The 18,579-nt window shown below is 37.3% G+C and overlaps 4 protein-coding genes across 7 annotated transcripts; 2 read left to right on the top strand and 2 right to left on the bottom strand.

Annotated features, from left to right (window-relative positions):
* Positions 1 to 1,396: 1,396 nt before the first annotated feature.
* On the top strand, positions 1,397 to 3,550 carry LOC103321356 (gibberellin 2-beta-dioxygenase 6-like). The gene is made up of 3 exons (XM_016792399.2): positions 1,397 to 2,013; positions 2,477 to 2,798; positions 2,968 to 3,550. The coding sequence occupies exons 1-3, from the start codon at positions 1,550 to 1,552 to the stop codon at positions 3,214 to 3,216; spliced, it is 1,035 nt and encodes a 344-aa protein (XP_016647885.2). The 5' UTR covers positions 1,397 to 1,549; the 3' UTR covers positions 3,217 to 3,550.
* On the bottom strand, positions 2,174 to 6,525 carry LOC103321043 (uncharacterized). Of its 3 annotated transcripts, none has more exons than XR_016123495.1 (5): positions 6,368 to 6,525; positions 5,383 to 5,989; positions 4,557 to 5,126; positions 3,890 to 4,238; positions 2,174 to 3,251 (listed from the first exon to the last, which is right to left on the bottom strand). XR_016123495.1 is itself a non-coding variant. In XM_008222791.2 (3 exons), the coding sequence occupies exons 2-3, from the start codon at positions 5,962 to 5,964 to the stop codon at positions 4,689 to 4,691; spliced, it is 1,020 nt and encodes a 339-aa protein (XP_008221013.2). In that variant the 5' UTR covers positions 5,965 to 5,989; positions 6,368 to 6,525; the 3' UTR covers positions 4,361 to 4,688. The 3 variants fall into 3 exon arrangements, 1 of the variants encoding a protein (XP_008221013.2); XR_513376.3 differs by having other exon boundaries at positions 3,890 to 4,235; XM_008222791.2 differs by lacking the exons at positions 2,174 to 3,251; positions 3,890 to 4,238 and having other exon boundaries at positions 4,361 to 5,126.
* Positions 6,526 to 6,771: 246 nt separating this feature from the next.
* On the top strand, positions 6,772 to 8,515 carry LOC103321044 (ATP-dependent Clp protease adapter protein CLPS2, chloroplastic-like). Its single transcript, XM_008222792.3, has 4 exons — positions 6,772 to 7,203; positions 7,393 to 7,491; positions 7,711 to 7,820; positions 8,224 to 8,515. Exons 1-4 carry the CDS (start codon positions 7,098 to 7,100, stop codon positions 8,302 to 8,304), a joined length of 396 nt encoding a protein of 131 aa, XP_008221014.2. The 5' UTR covers positions 6,772 to 7,097; the 3' UTR covers positions 8,305 to 8,515.
* Positions 8,516 to 8,559: 44 nt separating this feature from the next.
* On the bottom strand, positions 8,560 to 18,525 carry LOC103321045 (ADP-ribosylation factor GTPase-activating protein AGD2-like). 2 transcript variants are annotated; one of them, XM_089044310.1, is made up of 19 exons: positions 18,330 to 18,525; positions 17,736 to 17,812; positions 17,092 to 17,192; positions 16,568 to 16,638; positions 16,241 to 16,303; positions 16,038 to 16,082; positions 15,577 to 15,642; positions 15,435 to 15,482; positions 15,235 to 15,330; positions 15,100 to 15,141; positions 14,072 to 14,287; positions 13,716 to 13,847; positions 12,918 to 13,133; positions 11,644 to 11,730; positions 11,275 to 11,544; positions 10,864 to 10,985; positions 10,213 to 10,303; positions 9,266 to 9,726; positions 8,560 to 8,938 (listed from the first exon to the last, which is right to left on the bottom strand). In XM_089044310.1, the coding sequence occupies exons 1-19, from the start codon at positions 18,375 to 18,377 to the stop codon at positions 8,824 to 8,826; spliced, it is 2,367 nt and encodes a 788-aa protein (XP_088900436.1). In that variant the 5' UTR covers positions 18,378 to 18,525; the 3' UTR covers positions 8,560 to 8,823. The 2 variants fall into 2 exon arrangements, with proteins under 2 accessions (XP_088900436.1, XP_088900437.1); XM_089044311.1 differs by lacking the exons at positions 15,100 to 15,141; positions 15,235 to 15,330.
* Between the last annotated feature and the right edge of the window lie 54 nt (positions 18,526 to 18,579).

The following is an 18,579-nucleotide window of genomic DNA, read 5'->3' as shown; positions in this document are numbered from 1 at the left end:
TTGTCGAATTTGGAGGGGAAAAAAGAGTCATCTGGGCGGCACCATGTCTCCGTGGACCAAAATTGCCTATGATTTTGGGGCCCTTGTTCACATGTGTTTTTATTGTATTTCCAAGCAAGCACATGCACATGCAGAGCACACCAGCAGTAAATCTCAGTCAAGTCTATTGGTCATGGTGGATAAAGATTCAAACAAGGGAGATGCTTAATTGGGCTAAATTTAAGGAGATTATGAGTTGATAGGCATCTAATTATTGACACTAAAAAGGGTATTAAGGAAAGGATTATAGTAAGTAAGATGTATTATAATTATTAATTATCAAACAGAAAACAGACTGGTTGGTTGGTGCAATGGTGTTGGTGTTGTTCCTCAAGTCACTCACATGCATTTGTCTTTTGCCCATATGGAACCTCTATGTCATTGACATATTGTGGATTCAATTCTCAATTCTCAATTCTCAATTCTGCCTCTGCCTCTGCCTCTGCCTCTGCCTCTGCCTCTGCCTCTGCCTCTGCCTGCCTGCCTGCCCAAAAGATTATAACCATTCAATTCAAAGGGGCCTGAGCTGAGAGAATAGGAAAGATTTGTATAGCCCATGTTAAAACCTCTCCCATGCAGTGTGTATCTGTGATAGCCCAGCAGAAAATGAAGAAGGAAAAAAAACATTAAAAAAGGTGGTCAATCGTCTACCATGTTATGTCACATTGAAATAGCTAGCAGTTTCCAAGTTTCTAGTACAATGATAATTATTATTCCTTAGCTTGGTTCCTAAGGCCGAGGTTGTATATAAATAAAACGGCAATTTGAAGACAGACAGACAGAGAGAGACAGGTGAGGGTGAAAATGTTGTGGTTGAATGAAATGTGTTGTAAGTTGATAGACAAATAAAATGAATAGAAAAGGGAGATGAACATGATGATGATCACATTGAGAAGAAAACTGAAGAGGGGAGAGAGGGGAGAGAGGGGAGAGGTCCAAAACAAAACAAAAGTCAAATCACCAACTGGGGACAAGTTTGCCATACCAGAGGAAGGGGTCCTATGCATTGAATCAAAACTTTTCATATTGTCCAGAAAGTCAAAAAGGAGGAGTTAGGTTTGGATGCATTCTATTCATCATTTTCCCACTCCTTTCTTATACCTTTTTTTTTCCTCTGTTTTTCCAATTAATTATTTATTTTCAAGATTTAAGTAGCAAGTATTTGTGTCTAGTGTAGACTGAATGACTCAGTCTCCCTCAGGCTCAAGCAATATCAGAGAGAGAGAGAGAGAGAGAGAAATAGTCTCCTTCTGACAATTGTCACAACTTGAGAGCTCCCCCTCTTGACCCTCCTACTCTTCACATTTTGTACTCTTCTTCTTGTGCTCTTTATCCTCCTGCTCCTTCTCCTGCCTTGTATAAGTAACTGACGCAACCTTGGACTCTCTTTGTTCCATATATAAATATACATATATATATATATATATTTTCAGCCTGTTCACTTCCATAAACGCACAACTCGAAGTTGAAACCTGCAGCAGCAAATCATCACCAAAGGACGACGAAGACAATGATAGAATCAAACCCACCTCTCCTACACCATTATGGAACACTTGCGCGCAATCCATCCAATCTTGTTCAAGTTGATCAGCAACGGCACATTGGAGGGCTGGTCCCAGCTGAAGAATGCCAGCTTCCATTGATAGACCTTCATGGTTTGAAAAGCCCTGACACAAGGGAGAGCCTAGAATGCGCTCGAGCCATCTGCAGAGCGTCGTCGGAGTGGGGGTTCTTCCAAGTGCTGAACCACGGCATCAGCCCTGAGCTGCTGCAGAGTATGAGGAGAGAGCAGCTCAAGCTGTTTGCTGCACCGTTTGAGAGAAAAGCTACTTGTGGGCTTCTCAACAATTCATACAGGTGGGGGACTCCAACCGCAACGCGGCCAACTCAATACTCTTGGTCCGAAGCTTTTCACATTCCTGTCACCAAAATCTCGGAAGAAGCTTGCTATGGGGAGGACTTTGGTTCTCTCAGGTACGTTTTTTTGATGTTCTTGTTTAATTTTTAAGCAGTCTTTCTTTCTCCTTCTTCTTCCCCCTCAACATTAAATCAAAGCTAATTAAGATTTAAAAGCATTGCCAATGCCATACAAGTAAATTAATTAATCTGATAATCAACAAATCCATCCTCAAAGTAAAAGTAGAAATGACTTGGCCTATCAATTTGAATGTAAGTCACATACAGTTACTTGAAAAAGAAGAAAAGACAAGGCACATGCCACACATGCCACATGATTAATTCTATCTAGCTACCTGTGTAACATTCTGGAACCCCCCAAAAAAGAAGATCAACCTCTACAACTTGTGTGGGGCATGTGGGAAACTGGTCCCTCTAAAAGTAGGTGTAAATGCACAAGTTGCCTTGAAATACAAGACAGTAGACAATGCAGCATGGCAGAGTATGGCTAAGTATGGGGCTGCTTCTTTTGTTGCAACAGGGGAGTGATGGAGGAATTTGCAGCAGCCATGTCAAACCTGGCAAAGTTGCTTGCTGGGATTCTAGCGAACAATCTGGGACACCGAAAGGAATCGTTAGAAGACATTTGTGACTCGAGCACTTGCTTTCTTCGATTGAATCGCTACCCGGCTTGTCCGATATCCCCAGAGATGTTTGGCTTGGTGCCTCACACTGACAGTGATTTCCTCACAATTCTTTGCCAAGACCAAGTAGGAGGACTTCAGCTCATGAAAGATTCCAAATGGGTTGCTGTGAAACCCAATCCAGATGCACTCATCGTTAACATTGGAGATCTTTTTCAGGTAATTAATTAATTACAGTCTAATTATTAGAAAGCAAATGTAGTAAATATAACATGTGATGATATAATTAAGCACATGTTATACTTGATTAGTTTAATTATTAAATTTTAAATATAATTAAGCGTAGATTTAATTACTTAATATAATTGGGATTGTTTTGTTAATAAAGGCGTGGAGCAATGATGTGTACAAAAGTGTGGAGCACAAGGTGATGGCAAACGAGAAGATGGAACGCTACTCAATCGCCTACTTCATGTGCCCTTCCTATGATTCTTTAATTGGGAGTTGCAGCAGCACATCGCCAGAATCTTCTTCCGTCTATAGAAAGTTCACTTTCCGAGAATACAGGAACCAAATTCAACAGGATGTTCAGAAACTTGGCCACAAAGTTGGCCTCTCAAGATTTCTTCTTCAATAAGCTTCCTTTACCTTTACCTTGCCTTCCTCCTAATCCTAAAGGAGCAGCAAACCAAATAGTCAATAGTCTACGGTCAACAGTCAACAGTCAACAGTCAACACCTGCTGTCTTGTCTAGAAGAATCCCACCCCTCCCCACACATTTCTTAGTACTTCAACTGTAAAATTATATTTATACTACTCACCATTTGTAATTTTCACTTAAGCAAGTAAGCAGGGGAAGGGAGGGATATCGTACCACAATACAATACTATCCTACAGAGATTACACTTATGTTTCTGCTCCACTTGGAGATTAATACATAAAATATATATATATATATATTTTATTTTTCCTGTCTTTTTCTTTTCACTTTCATACCAACAGCGAGTCATTAAAATAATTCGCAAAGTGGGCAATATGCTACGAATCTAGCAGAGACTTTGGCTACTTATACTAACATCTATGAGATAAAGTTGAAAGTTGAAAGAAGAAATAAACAAAGATGTGATTTGAGAAGCAACAAAGGCTTATCCAATCACACAAACTTAGAAAACACCAACGCAGCTATTGGCTATTGCCATTGGGGAATAGATTTTCACACATGAAAAAGAATGAAATGAAACAGTAACAACACGTAGGAGATAAGCCAATTATGGTGCCAGCCATGGAATCAAGATCAAATCACTACTTACTTTTTACACCAACCAGAATGACAGCCGTAAACATCTCGGATCCCGGTCAACACACGGAAAAGACACCACAATACACAAATCACACAAGACATAATTAACAGGGTAACATGATAAGCCCTTGAAACAGAAAAAAGAAGAAGAAATTGTACTATCTTCATATGTCGGCGGTTGCAGATAATAAACCTTTTGAAAAGAAGCCATCTCCCATGTTGGCGGTTGCCGTCACATTGAATTTCTACATTTCTACAACCTCCAAGCTCAAACCCTAAGCATCATCAGATCAGACCAAGGAAACTCTATACCTGCTGCTGATTAATATTTACCGTTGCATAGAATACATAAGAGCCTGCTGCAGAACAAAATATTGATATTACTAAGGCCAAGTTAACCTCAAGTCTGTTAGGTAAAATAGAGATCAGGAAAGTGCAAACAATTATGATCGTAATAATTGGAGTAGTTTTATCTTCAAGATTAAAAGTGGGCAGCTCTTTAGAAATGTCTGCCTAAGTTAAGTGTATCTTATTAATTCAAAGCATTTATTACAGAAAATATCAGTGTTGTTGTATGCCAACTTCTAAGCAGTCAGATAGCATTGCACGCAATACACTTTATCCAAGAATCCTAGAGTTTTGGTCACAAACCAAGGTCAATAGTGGCAAAGAAATACCTAGATGAGCAGCATCTGTGGCGAGATGAAGCGAAGAAGACTGATCGATGCATCTGATCACTCTTCAGTATTATGTATCATCTAAAACTTCTTCTCACTTCGTTGTACTATTAACAGTTTAAGATACCTGATTCAGTCAAGAAACATTGCCACCTTGTCTTTGAGACTGCTCTTCTTCTTCATTATGGGGGCAATTCCTTCTCTAACAACATTACTATGACTTTCTCTAATGATTTCATGGGCAGATGTCACATCCTCTGTCAAAAATCGACTCTCACTCTCCTTCTCGATGGTTTTCTTCATCAAGGGGCCTAAAAACAGATCCAGCATGTCCTGAGCAGGATCCCCTGTTCCACCTGAATTTAAGCCAATTCCTTTACTTGCCAAACTCCTGTTCGGCTTGAAAGTAGTTGTATCTGCGATAAGTGATCTTCGATTACAAATTTGGGCATTAGCAGAATCTTCTAACTCATTACCAGAAGAGACTATTTCTGGAAATCTGCTGTCTGATTCACATTCTTGGTTCGATGCTGCTGCTTCTTGATTTATATTCCTATCAGCTCTAATATACTGCATGATAAAGATAGCAACTTTAGACTTCTATCTCGTGTACTTATCAACATGATATTTCTCTAAGTCAATCTAAACAATTGTCAGCCATAGATAGTGAGGTAATTTTCTCAAGTTGGTGTTCAAGTATAAGATTGTACAATATATCATAATATCTTGTTTATGAATAGAAACCACAGCAATATATCATACACAGATGTAAGAACAGAAAAGATCAAAATCAATTCCCTTCAATATTAAAGTAAGAGCAAATCACCTCTTCAGCAATGATCACTAAATCCTCCACTGTCAGTTCAACATCATCATCAGTCAAAGTCCGGACTTCTAGTTCTTCATCACTTCCACAGCTGGAACCCTTTGCTTTTTCCTTCTTTGGAGCATCAGATTCCTGAACTTTTCTTCCCCCATGTCCATTACAATTCTTCTCAGGAAAAGTTGCATCACATTCTGCATCCTGTTCATTTGAGTTTCTTTTTCTTCTTTTTGTCTCACATTTTACAAGAACATGTGAAATCTCCCCCAGTGTTTCCTTTGCTTTTTGTCTCTCTGGAGCACCAGACTCCTGAACTTTTCTTCTCCCAAGTCCACTACACTTGTTTTCTGGAACATTAGCTTCATAGTCTGCATCTTGTTCAGTTGATTTTCTTTTTCTTCTCTTTGTCTCACATTTTACAAGAACATGTGAGTTTTCTCCCAATGTTTCAGTTTCATAAGAGGCAGGTCCTTCCTCTTTACCATTACTAGGCTTCCTTACCTGGCCAGCAGAAGATATGCCCAGCATCCACTGTGGTAAACGTCTCCTGCTTCCATCATCTGATTCTGGAGCAACTCCCACCATTTCTTTTTCTCTCAACTAAACTAACCTATAAATTCATTAATGGTTGAAAAAAATATAAGATGGCATCCAAAAATATAACCCTAAAATTATTCAGTTAGCTATTCAATCTTTTAAAATGAAATTATCATATTAACTTGTATTACTAATCGATTCAACAATCCCAAACAACTGAGGAGATTAATTTTGATTGTAATCAAAAGCGAAAACAAAAAGGGGTGATTAATATGCAGAGCTCTGGACTCAGTTCCAGTGTTTTACTTAAATCAGAACCCTAGCAAATTAACAATGCACCAAATGGGTACATAAATTGCGAACTCTTAATTCCGCTTGGTTCCCTAGAAAACAGACAAAACAGAAGGAAAGGGAAAGCGAAACAGAAAAAGGAAATTAAGAAAGTACATACCAGTACAGTACCACGTCGACGAAGTCAACAAGAAGAAGCGAAAGAAATTAGAGATGGTCTGGATGGATCCAAGTTCCCGTCGTCCTTGTGTTGTGGCCTGAGAATTTGACGGTCATAGACTCCGGGAAGTGGGAAAAGCTAAACCGGGAAGGGGGGGTATGGGGGTAACTAACTCAATTTGCCCTTAGCCGGGTCGAGTCGGGTCGGATTGGGATGGGCTAAGCTTGGCAAGAAACGATGGGCTTAATTGGACCTGGACTTTGTTCTAAATGTCTAAAACGGATCATCGCACTTCGAAAATAGAAAAACTAAAAACTAAGCAAAAGGACAAAATAGAGGAGAGAAGTATCTGGAGACTTCTGAAAAGAAAATCTGCGGATGCAATTGAATACCAATCGCTCATTTGCAATAATTTTTACAGGCCCTATATTATCCAGTGAAAAAATTAAGACCCATATAAAAACTCTTCCCGAGAATTGAGAAACAAACTTTGCCATCTCCTACTTCCTTCCTTTCTTTCTCTCTTTGTGTGTTCTTGTTATCCCCTCAACTCAAGCTACTACCAGGCTAGCAGAAATGAACATGGCTGTTTACAGGAGGAACAACTACTACGTCGTCCTTTTCCCTGACCAAGATTGTTGGTTTCCCTCCTCCTCCGTCTCCAAGCCGTAGTTGTTCTAGGATTCTGGGTGTCAAGGAAGGCCAAGAAAGATGGAGAGGTGGCAATGGCATGGCTGTGAAGGCCAGGTTTGGGTCTTCCAAGGGTGGTGCTGGGGTCTTGGAGCGCCCAAAGTTTGACCAATCCCAGTTTGACCCTGCTACCCAGCTTGAACAAGGTACCTACTTTATCATTTATCCTTCAACTGTCTTGGTTTTCTCATCTGGGATTTTTGTTTTGTATTCAATAGTTGAGATTTGTTATGAAAAGGGGGAGAAAAACATATTAGAAAACCCAACCGCAATGCAGTACTGCACACTGCACTATAGTGAGTTTCTTCTGCCTTTGTTTAACGTTGTAATTACAGGAGGAGATATTGGACGACTCAAGGACAAGAGAGGTATTGGGAGTGGAGATAGTTACAGAGTTTTGCTGGTTGATGATGTTCGCCACACTGAGAAATTAGGTAATTTCCTTTTCCTACATGTACATGACATTGATATATACAACTCTACCTGACTTTTTTTACTGCAAGACTTAATGTACTCCTTGGTTTGGGGATTGAATTTTTGATGGCACTCTCGAGCCTTATTCATGAAGGAAGGAGGTGCTGCTATCATCAGGAGGACAAAGGAAGGATGTAATTTTGGTAACTAACTTGGATAATTTTTGTGTTCTTTTGTAGTTGCGAAGGTCGTGCCCCAAGTTGTTCCATCTGTTACACCTGATGATGCAAGAGGACTATTTCTTAAATCAAGGGAAAACGGGGTTGCTGTCGTTATCGTTACAGTAAAGGTAAATTCTCTAGTGTATCTTTTGTAGCATAGCTTTGCATAAATACAACTCTTTGGTCAAGTTTCTTTTAATTCTTGCATCTTCATTGTTAGTTTCTTTTGGGTTTCTTGGCTTCTTGGCCCCTACCTAGAAATGAAAAACAAAAATGGATGTTTTCAGTTTCACATTACATGGGGAAACCTAATAGCACTTAGCTTGACTGATAGACAATGCTGTCTGGGTTGGTAGCTACGACGAGTATATAATAGGAGGGTTGGGAAAGAGATCATAAGATTGAAAACTAGTTCCACTTTTTTGCTACACCGTGTTCTTTCGTGTAATTTGCTCTAAATTTGTTAACAGCAATCTTACAAAGCACAAAAGAAAAAGGGTATTGATAGCAGTACTTTGTTTTGGTTGTCAGGAGCATGCTGAATTTTACGCCCAAATGATGATTCGTGGCGGGTTACGATCAACAATAGAACCGGATTCAAATAGTTTGTGAAGCGGTCAACTAAAGATCCTGCAGTTGCAATTTAACAGTTGCATTTGTAATAGTGATCCAATTTTGAAGTTACAGCATGCGTTTGGAGAAATTTTTGTTGAAGAAGACGAGAGAGTGCGTGCATTATTTTTTAATATGTAGTATTGTATTCATAAAATTGGGTAGTTCGACAGTTACATAGTAACACGTATGTGCGGGTATTATTTTTTGATATGAATCCCAGTGAAATTCATAACTAAAAAAGTTAAGAGTGCATTATGTAAAAATTGCATCTAATCGTATTTTGGCCTTCAGAATTCTCATAAAATAGAATACATTACTCAAATGATGAAAATGAAAGAGAAGATTTGTGAAAACCAGCTACACAAGTTAACAGATAGGAAGCTGGGAAGGACTTCTATTCTTACACAGGAATTAGGCTTTATTCATGATAAGAGTCAGTCGAGTCAAAATGGATTTTCCGGCATTAGCATTAAGTGAGATGGAAGCCAGAAACCACATGAGATGGCATTCTCTGTTTCACTCAGATTCAGAAAGTTTTATAAACAACTCCTCATCTGTAATCGCCCCCATCTCCATCGCTCTCTCCAGTGCACTTTGCCCTCCTCCATCTTGAATTGATGGGCGTGCGCCTCTGCATAACTAGTATGTTAGTACATGGCATGGCATTATTAACAACACTGACCCAAGATGATATCAGTTACTTCAAAAGTTCACTTGTTTAATAGCCAATCGAAAGGAATTTGAACATTCAAAAGTTAAAATGATCAGGCAAATGGAAGGGGCTGCTCATATCAACATAATAGTACTGAGATGAGACGATATCAGTTAGTTCAAATTAACTGTTACAGTCATCTTATTTATCAAGCAGACAAAAAGTTTTCTGATTTATTCTAAGAATGAAGAAAGGATCAAAAAATTTCATATGAAACACAGTTTTCAATACCAATAGATACATTACCTCCTAAGTAGAAACTTTGCCAACGAGTTGTTCCCACTGGAGATACAGCGGTGCAAAGGAGTCCTTCCATGGAAATCACGCAAATTTATGTTGGCACCAAATTGCAGCAACAATTCAATCATCATTGGATTGCCAGAGTCACAAGCCAGATGCAGTAATGAACAACCTTGAAGACAGTTCCCTGGCTCATTGGCATCCTTGATTCTCTCGCATGCTGCTGGATCGTGCTGTTTCATCTCCATTGTGTGAAAATCTGACTCCAAGTCTTGTGCATCAGCATGGTGATATAAATCAACACCCACCACGTTATCAAAGGTGGTGTCAATGATGTTCACATCTGACATCACAATAAGACGATAGACTTCTTGTAAATTACAAGTCTTCACTGCCTGCCATATGCTTGCTGCAAGAAGAGGCATGCCCGATACAGCTTCTCTAACAACCATCACTTTCTCTACATACTGCTTTTGCGCAGAAGATAATTATTGTTAACATTAAAAATTACAGCCTTGCTCTTAATTACATGAGAAAAATGTCACGATTAACACACAACAATAGGGAAATTGGAAGGTAATAGGGAGATGAATGCAGAATGCAGAATGCAACGGAAATTGGAAGATGATACGAATATGTGTTCAAACAGTAAAATACAAAGACACATACAAATGAAAAAGATACCGTAAGGACAAAAACTTCTATATTAGTGCCTACCAAACTAGCATACACAGTTGTCCCTGTTTCGGATCATATGAAACTTTTGGATAAAGTTGGTTCTTAAGATTCACCGTCCTTTATTTTTCCAGTTATAGTAACCAAAAATATTTTCAAGAAAACTTAATGCAACTTTCGAGCTATATGCATTTTTCCACATGTTTTTTTTTCTTTCTTTCCATATTTTATATGCATGTTCCTATTATAAAATTGAGGAAAGGAACTTCATGGATTACCTTTGCTTGAATGTATATTTCCTTATGCTGAATTGCATCTTCAGGGCCTGGCTTTAAAATTGAAGCCCTAGTGGCCTTTGAGCCATTCGCTCTGCAAAATATTTACACCCAACATAAATTACACAGCGATATACATAACTTCAAATACCACAAAGCACATTACTTAGATAAATCCAACAGTTAGGAAGGGATTAAAGGAAGCTGTCTTTTGTGAATTATTATTTTTAATTGTAGGCTAAAAGTACTTGAAAGGTCATGCATGCTTTTTTGTGGACAAAAGTATCCATTCATAAAAATTCCAAACACCATGCTACTCCATATATCCATACTGTATAGAAGAAAAAAATATATGCCGTGAAGCACCTAGCTACTCCATATTCCATTACTGTACTAGAGAATTTGTTGATAGTTATGAACTTAACATTCTTCATAATTGGGTTTCAACATCTTACACTTAACATTCAAGTTTCTGGTGTGGAATTAAAAGAAACTGAAACCCATAAAAAACATCCTCGATTACATTTCTTTTAAGCTTCCACATACAAACTTCAATGTGGAAATCAACAATAAATTTTTCTTTCTTTCAGAATATAAATAAATTCTGTGATGTGATAACACTGGCCATATTGCAAATACAATTGAAATTCTTACCTTTCATTCTCAAGTAGAAGCATTCGTTCCCATACAGAGTTACAATAAGCATTACCCAAGTTACGAAATAAGTCCACAATTGTAGGTTCCCAAACCTTGACATCTAATGTTAGAGATCTCACCTGCAGTTATTAGTACAAGTCATCTTTTAATGGGGGAACTTAAACGAGAATTCAAAATAATTGGTATAGAGAAATTCATAATAATAGGATTTGACCAACACAACTCTAAATGCTTTAACTTCCCTAACTTTTCGCAAATAACAAAGACAATCCAAATTATTAATCGTATAGAAGGGTAGGCCAAGAGGACAATGATACAAAATAAAACTTATTAATAAACTGGAAGCTGGCAGACATCTACCCTAGGGCAAAACACAATCAGTTCTCAACTTTTCATTTCTTTGCGCACCTTTGAAATATGTACTCCGAGATTCCGGTGAACACCAGAACATTCGATGCACACCAGTATGCCAAGATTAAGAGATGCCCAATCAGGCTCAGGAGCACTGCACTCTGCACAAAGATCATTTCCAGGGATTTCCCTGAGAATACTAGAAACAGAATCTATTCTGTTGAATTTTATGGTATCTTCTCTACTTTCATTGCTATTTAGTGGATGAACACCATATGTGCCAAGACCAGATTTACTACTCTTGAGATTCATGTTTCTAGGATGTGGCTGCATAAGATACAACGAAACTTTGTTAGTCGCAATACTTGCATGCAAACCTTGATTTTTAGTTATACGGAAAAGTCACAAAGCTTTCGAGGGAGGGACCTGTTCAAGAAGCTGAGAATTCAAAAGAGATTGAATAGCTCCTGTTATTTTGTTTATCCAATCCATCCTATCTGCATCATTTTCAGCCTGACCAAAACAGAATGGAAAATGTTGCCTGTCAGAATGCTGTCCCAGATATTTCAATTATGCAGCTATTGATTCAGTTGGAATGAAAAAAATGCAAGGGTGCAAGCGATGAAAGGTAATAGTTTGCTAAGATTTCATTATGTTGCCAATTATCTTTAGCCTAAATCATCCTCCTGTTTTCGCTTGTTTTTTAAGATTTCACTATGTTGCCAGTTATCCTCTTTTATAGGAGACTCTCCTGTGTGCTTACATGAATTGCACGAATTAACAAAAACACAGCCCCTTTCATCAAAATGTCCATTATCAAGATCTTCTTCCTGTTCAAGTATAGAAAGCTAACCGTGGAGGAACTCTTGCACCACAAGTTTCTCTCCATGGGAAGGGGCTAATGACCAAATAAGTACCAGTTTTAAGTAAAGATTTGATGATGGTATGAGTATTCATTGGAGCAATAACATTCCAATTTATCATTAGTGCACATTTCCAGTTGCAGTGACAACTCATCTGCTTCATCTTAACTTTTAGGAGTCAGACAAAGCAAGGTGTGCTTTGGCAGAGCATGCTTGTTAGCGTCCATACCCTCTTGACCCTACCAAACCTGAAACTCAGTCAGCCTTCTTAATTGGGTTTTTCTTGGGGGGTGGGGAGGAGGGAGGGGATTATTCAGTATCATTGACTTGAGGCAAAAAGTACCCTATCTGGCTGCAAGGGGTAGACAGTGACAGTTGTTTTTATCAGCATTAAACTAGTTTTGCGGTTAACTTCAACTACATTCTCACATTTACAAATGTGGCATCCGAATGAGATAAAGAGAAAATGCTATCACATATCCACTTATTATTTCCAAAAGCTATACATGAGCCTAGTAGCTTTTTCTCGTGTTTTTCTTAGCAGAGTTATCTCTTTCGACCATTGTGTTTCCAGAACTGTCTCGGTGGCCCGATGAAATGATAATGCAACAAAATAACCTTTCTTTCAACAGCAAAATAGGAGTACTAGAGCTCTTGGATTATAAACTTGGTTTCAGGATTTCAAGGTCTTGTGCCTTCAAATTATTGGCAGCTTACCTCAAGTAGTTGGTATTATGGTCATGTTGAGAGTTGAGATGAGGTAAAGCCATGCATACAATTTTTAGGTCTACAATACGGCACCATAATGAAATAACCAACAGCCAATCAACTAATTACCTGCAATGTGTAAGTTTTCAGTGGGGATATTATTCTGAAGCAAAGTCGAAGATCTGTATCCTCTGCATCCATCTTAATTGTTGAGGTGCACAGATCAACAGTACGGCAGCCCAGAATGTTCTCATTAAGTGACGGTCCCCTATGTCTTGAACGAAATCTACCAAACACACCACTGTGATGTTCAGGTGAACGCGTGAAGTGATGTGATTGAGAGCCCTATGATGGTAACGGATGCAAGAAAAAAGAAAAATCAGGAGTCCATGCAACAAAAACTAACATTATCACTGGAATATGACATATATGATATAGTTATTTAAAGATCATTCAAAGATACAGAATCCAAAACTTACAGATAAAAATAAGCAGAGAAAACTGTATAAATGCCTGATGGTTTCCGAGGATAATATCCAGCATGCTTTCTATTCTTTTTGTGTTTAGTTATAATATATTATTCAGTTTATGGAATAGTAAGGAGAAAGGGATTCCGAGAAAAGGAAAAAAGAAATAAAGAAAGAACAGAATCTTTGAAGATATGGTGGAGGAAGTCGGTTTTCTATGGGATAGAAGTAGATTATTGGTGTCTTTATGGGCTTCATTTGTCAAAGCATTCTACAGATTTTCTCTTTAGCATAATTATTGGGCAGCTCTGAACTAAACCAATTGTAATATTTTTCTTGTAATTCTCTGGTTTGTATATGTTAAGCATACATGAATTTCTTGTATGTCTTTTCTTGCATCTTTCTTTTTTCTTTCTAATTAAAGTAAGGTTTACTATAGTAAAAAAAAATGGTAACACACCATGGGTTTGGTACCCTTAATTCTGTAATAAAATAAAGACCCTTGATTGTTCAGTACGAAAAACCTCCTCTTCCAATCTCCCCTTAAACTTGAAGATCGTTTCAATAGATATCCTTGCTTGATCGTCTGGACCTAAAATATGAAACAAAATTAAGAATTATGTGATTATTCTTCTTTGAAGTAAAACTATACTGCCAATAAAGTGACATATAATCGTATTAAAACTTGAATTCCAACAATACAAATAATAGGAGATTCTCAGAAGTAAAAATTGAAGACACATTCTAACATTACATATCGCAAAAATTGAAGTAAAAGGTGCAATCATGCAAAAATTCGTCAACCAATTCTATTACCTTCCCATTTGCACTGGACTGCATGATTGCGTCTATATTTTTGTAAGAAGCCAAACCAAAAGCACGATTGCCATCAACCGCTGCAGATGGCTCAATATTACTGGAAGCTCGTACACTGTCCAGCTCGGCTTGTGTTCTAAATTCCTGAATCCTTTTGTGAAGTTTCTCTTGCTCAATGGTGGACTGTTCTTTAGATTGTTGTGCATATGTCAACACCTGATTTCAGGAAAAGAAGTTCATTATCAATTGAAACTATCTCTCCCTAAACACTAAATAAACATAATTGTCAAAGATGGCAACCATAAAAAGGTTCTGCCCATGGCATGAATGTACGGGTGACATGAGATCATCAAATGAGGTCAGGTTCAATGGGTTGACTCAAACATAGAGTGCAACTTTAACATGAAACTTCCAATTGCCAAAAATTAGATCAAACCTTGTTAAACTATAATTATTCAATACCTAAATATATTGTGAGAGAAGAAGATCTAGTCAAACTCTATGTGATGGTAATCTATATTTCTCCAATAAACACAGTAAGAAAAACAGGGTCGGGGGAGAGTTCTATGCATCATTGGCATGAATGTATTCATGTAACAAATGTCAAGGAGTTAGGCTAACAAGTTTTACTAGCATTTGGGTTGTTGGCATGAGGATGCACTGACTGTAATCACAAAGATCGAGGTTCAAAACTCCACAGGGCACAATGGTAAATGATATCCATCGCTCAGGAGATATTTGTTTGACAGAATTGAATTCTAGGCATCCCATACCCATTCCTTGGAATGGAGGAAAGGGGTTTCTTAGAAACTCATGGAATCCAGCATCCCAAACAAGGAGGGTCGGTCAACTAGTTTGGTAGGTGGAAAAATCTCTACAAAGTTTAACTTAACTGATAATTTTTTAGCTGAACCCAATGCATGGTAATTCAGCTTACAGGCAGGATAAACTTCACCTCTCTTATTATTAATAACTCCCACCTTTAATTAATCCATAACTATCAAATGAAAAGTGAATTACATTCATACCTGGTGAATATATGGTTCCATTTGGCTGAATAACTCGTATCCCTAACCATTACAAAAAAATTATTCTTCTCAGCTGTCAAAATGACATACATTCACATGTAAAGAAGATAAAATCTAACGATTGCACAAACAGACCAGCTTAAAGTATCTCAGATGAGCATCCATGATTGCACTAATAGATTCCAAAAACTCGTACTTCTTTTTTGATTCAATATTCATTAGTGAGTTTACCTGCAGTCCTTAAAATCACAGAGAAAGGTCATTACAAGCAGAAAGATTTAAGGAAAAAATGCATGACACATGCAAAAGAGATCTGCAAACATAGAAAGACATACTAGGTTAAAGCGGCTCTTCTCGAATGTTGATTTTGAATTTTGTAGATCCTGTCATGAATAAAGGTTGGTGAGCTCCTCAATTTTTCCGATAAGAGGGTGTCTACTGTCTAGACAAGAAATTACTAAAGTAACAGGCACACACCTCCTCTAGTTCTGCTACAATGTCTCCCCGTGTATTCTTCTTTAAGGACACAAACTTTTCCCGTGCCTGACATTGAGTAAAACAAAATTTTATGCAACTTCATTAGATATCAACTCAAGTGCCTGATATTTAAACGTGAGACGAAGTGGAAAACTGGACAAAAAATACGAACAGAAAATATAAGACGCGGAAGTAAATGTGCATACATGGACAGTTTCAAACCCCAATGTGTATAATTTATTGGCTCATCATCCATACAAAATTTTTTTTTTTAATGATTTCCACACAGATCCCAATCTTTAAAACCCAGACCCAACGGCATTTAGGTAGAACCAAGCAACTAGAAGCTTCCCTTCTTAGGGACCAGAGCTATAATAGAAGAAAGTATAAATCGAATTAATATCATTGCCCCGTATCATATATTCACACAAGTAGAAAATTTTCATGGAGATCTACAATACCTGATCATAACCATGTATAGCTTTGTCAAAACGACGTCGGGACTCCTGCAAAATTAAGAGAAAATCTTGTAAGAAAAAGAAAGCAAAAGTTTTGAGAACTTTATCACAATTTAGGCTTAGTCATCTATCTTACTACCACAATGCCTGCACCAATTTCCATTAGCGTAATTATCGTAGAAGCTAAAAAAGGAACAAAGAATTACCTTTGCATCTTGCATATCATCTGTCATAAAGTTCATCAACCGATCAACCAACACGTGCTCTACCTGTAATCCATAATTTTCCCACCAAATATTTAGAAAAGAGAATAATAAAAATAAAAAGAGATTTCCATATAATGTTACTCTTAAATCTATATTTTCTATTTGGTTTGTCTGGGAATGGTTGAACCCCATATGTACATCAACCTCACCAAACCATGTGCCGCCATTTTGAGTGACCATTACAAAACACATAGAAAGCATGCCTCACTTTCACCATGTAACATATTAAGAAAGATTATTCCATTGATTGGCTACCTAATGACTCACTTGGGAGCGAAGAAGCTCTTTATAAGTAGCAAGCTCTTGAAATGCAGTAACGAATTTGGACATCACTGGACCTGCAAGAAAATATCACATAAAAAGCAAGTTAAACTATATACATATATATATATAGTTTGGAACTTAACTGTCAACTCAGAAAAAAACTAAAGGACAAAAATTGAAAGCAATAATCAACTAGCAACTCGAAAAAGAAGGTAATCTAGTTGAACTGAAGATCTTTTCTTGTTTTAAATTTAGTACATGAGAAGTTCTCTTTCCCTTCTGTGTTTTACTAAAATTACACCACAATTACAGCTTATGATACTAAAATTTCTCTTTTCTCTTTCACAGAATAAAATTAGACTAAATACAGCATTGACTACCATTAAAACCATTTTGTATTTAAAAACACTAAATTGAAAAATTATAAATCATTATTGTCATTTCATCCTATGCACCTTTATGATTTCTACACATTTTTCTGGAAAAATAAGTACGTAAAGCAGAATACAATTATGAATCCCAACAACCTCCTATGGATACGCTAACAGGATCATCCAGTCCACCACCAAATGCTTCCAAAGAATCTGCAAAAGTGGTGTCTCCATTACATGCTTCTCCAAGAGCCCCCTGTGAGAAAAACAAAGACAAGAATCAAAACTTGCCTCTGCCAATGATTTTAAGTTTAATTGTTAAAGATAAGACTTTAATAGGGATCGAAATAAAAAAAGAACATCTACTGGTGCCACTTATCGTCTATCCTGCTAAGGAGTGGAGACTTTGTTTATAAATATTGAAATGCAATAGATAATCACACAAAAAAACTTGAAGGATAAAACAAAGGAAAGAAATTCACTTCAGTTCAATAACTGAGAATGCAGTGACATCAAAGATTCTGCTAAATGCTACCAACTCTAATGCCGACCAAAAGCAGCCTTTCTAACAAGCAAGATTTTCTGCAACTAAACGAGGCGTTGCCCACTTAACACTAAGCAAACTTCGGAGTCTTTGTTAACATTGGGGTATTCACCCTTATTCAACCAAACTCCTACACTCTTTACATATGTGATATTTATTTGATGTTTACTTCTTGGTAGTAGGTTTTTTTCAATAATAACTATTATAAACTCCTGAGGTTCTACACAAATAGATGGGAAACATCGTAAACACTTACATAAACTTCTTACACCCTTTGTATAATTTTTGGCAGCGATCTTTCAACTCATCGGCTGTCTGTTCTAGAGAATATATCTGTTGAAGAAGGCAAACCGATCATTTTGATATCATTGAAGAACACGGGAGACATCCACAACATCAACAAGTCTGTTCTAGAGAATATATCTGTTCTAAAGATAACACACTACAAAATTTAACTTGTATTCTTATATTTTACTAGAGTTAGTCATCAAATTGAACAAGGTCACAAAATAAATGAAAAAAGTAAACTACACGCACCACCATTATTGCTCTCAGGTATGACAAATTTTAAGAATTCATGCCTTGTTTCATGTTTTATGCTACAAGTTGCTTAATCTTGAAGTAAATATAGACATAGTAATTCAAAGTCAAAAATTCCGTTGCAAGCCAGTAAAGCTCGTTGTCAGCTGAAAATATTTATTTCTACATTAAAAGCATTGCACATAAAATCCGAGAGAACGGAGCTATTTACAGTGAGAGTAGTGCGATGATTTCATCTCCAAATTCATATAATTTTAGGGGTTGAAACTTTTCTCAAAACACGAAATCTGAATATGTAAATATTTATCACCTGCTTCTGAAACATTGGGGAATCCTCGAGTTTGATAAATGCCGCCATTTTCCACTCGAATTTGGAGATCCAATCTCTCTGTCTCTTTCTTTCTCTGTATTCGCTCTCCAGCTAGCTCGGACTTTTATCTTTCTTTCTTTTTCAGATCGAATTCGAGGACATGGAGCAACTCGCAAAATGCATATTGCGGAGGGGTTATTTGGTCATTTCATTTCAACGTTTACTCAATTTATCGCTAGTGATTCGCGCA

The sequence above is a fragment of the Prunus mume genome, linkage group LG2 (assembly GCF_029339155.1).
Source record: "Prunus mume cultivar Tortuosa linkage group LG2, ASM2933915v1, whole genome shotgun sequence".
Taxonomy (NCBI): domain Eukaryota; kingdom Viridiplantae; phylum Streptophyta; class Magnoliopsida; order Rosales; family Rosaceae; genus Prunus; species Prunus mume.
The sequence above is the reverse complement of the archived record's forward strand: the minus strand, read 5'-3'. Positions and strand labels throughout refer to the sequence as shown.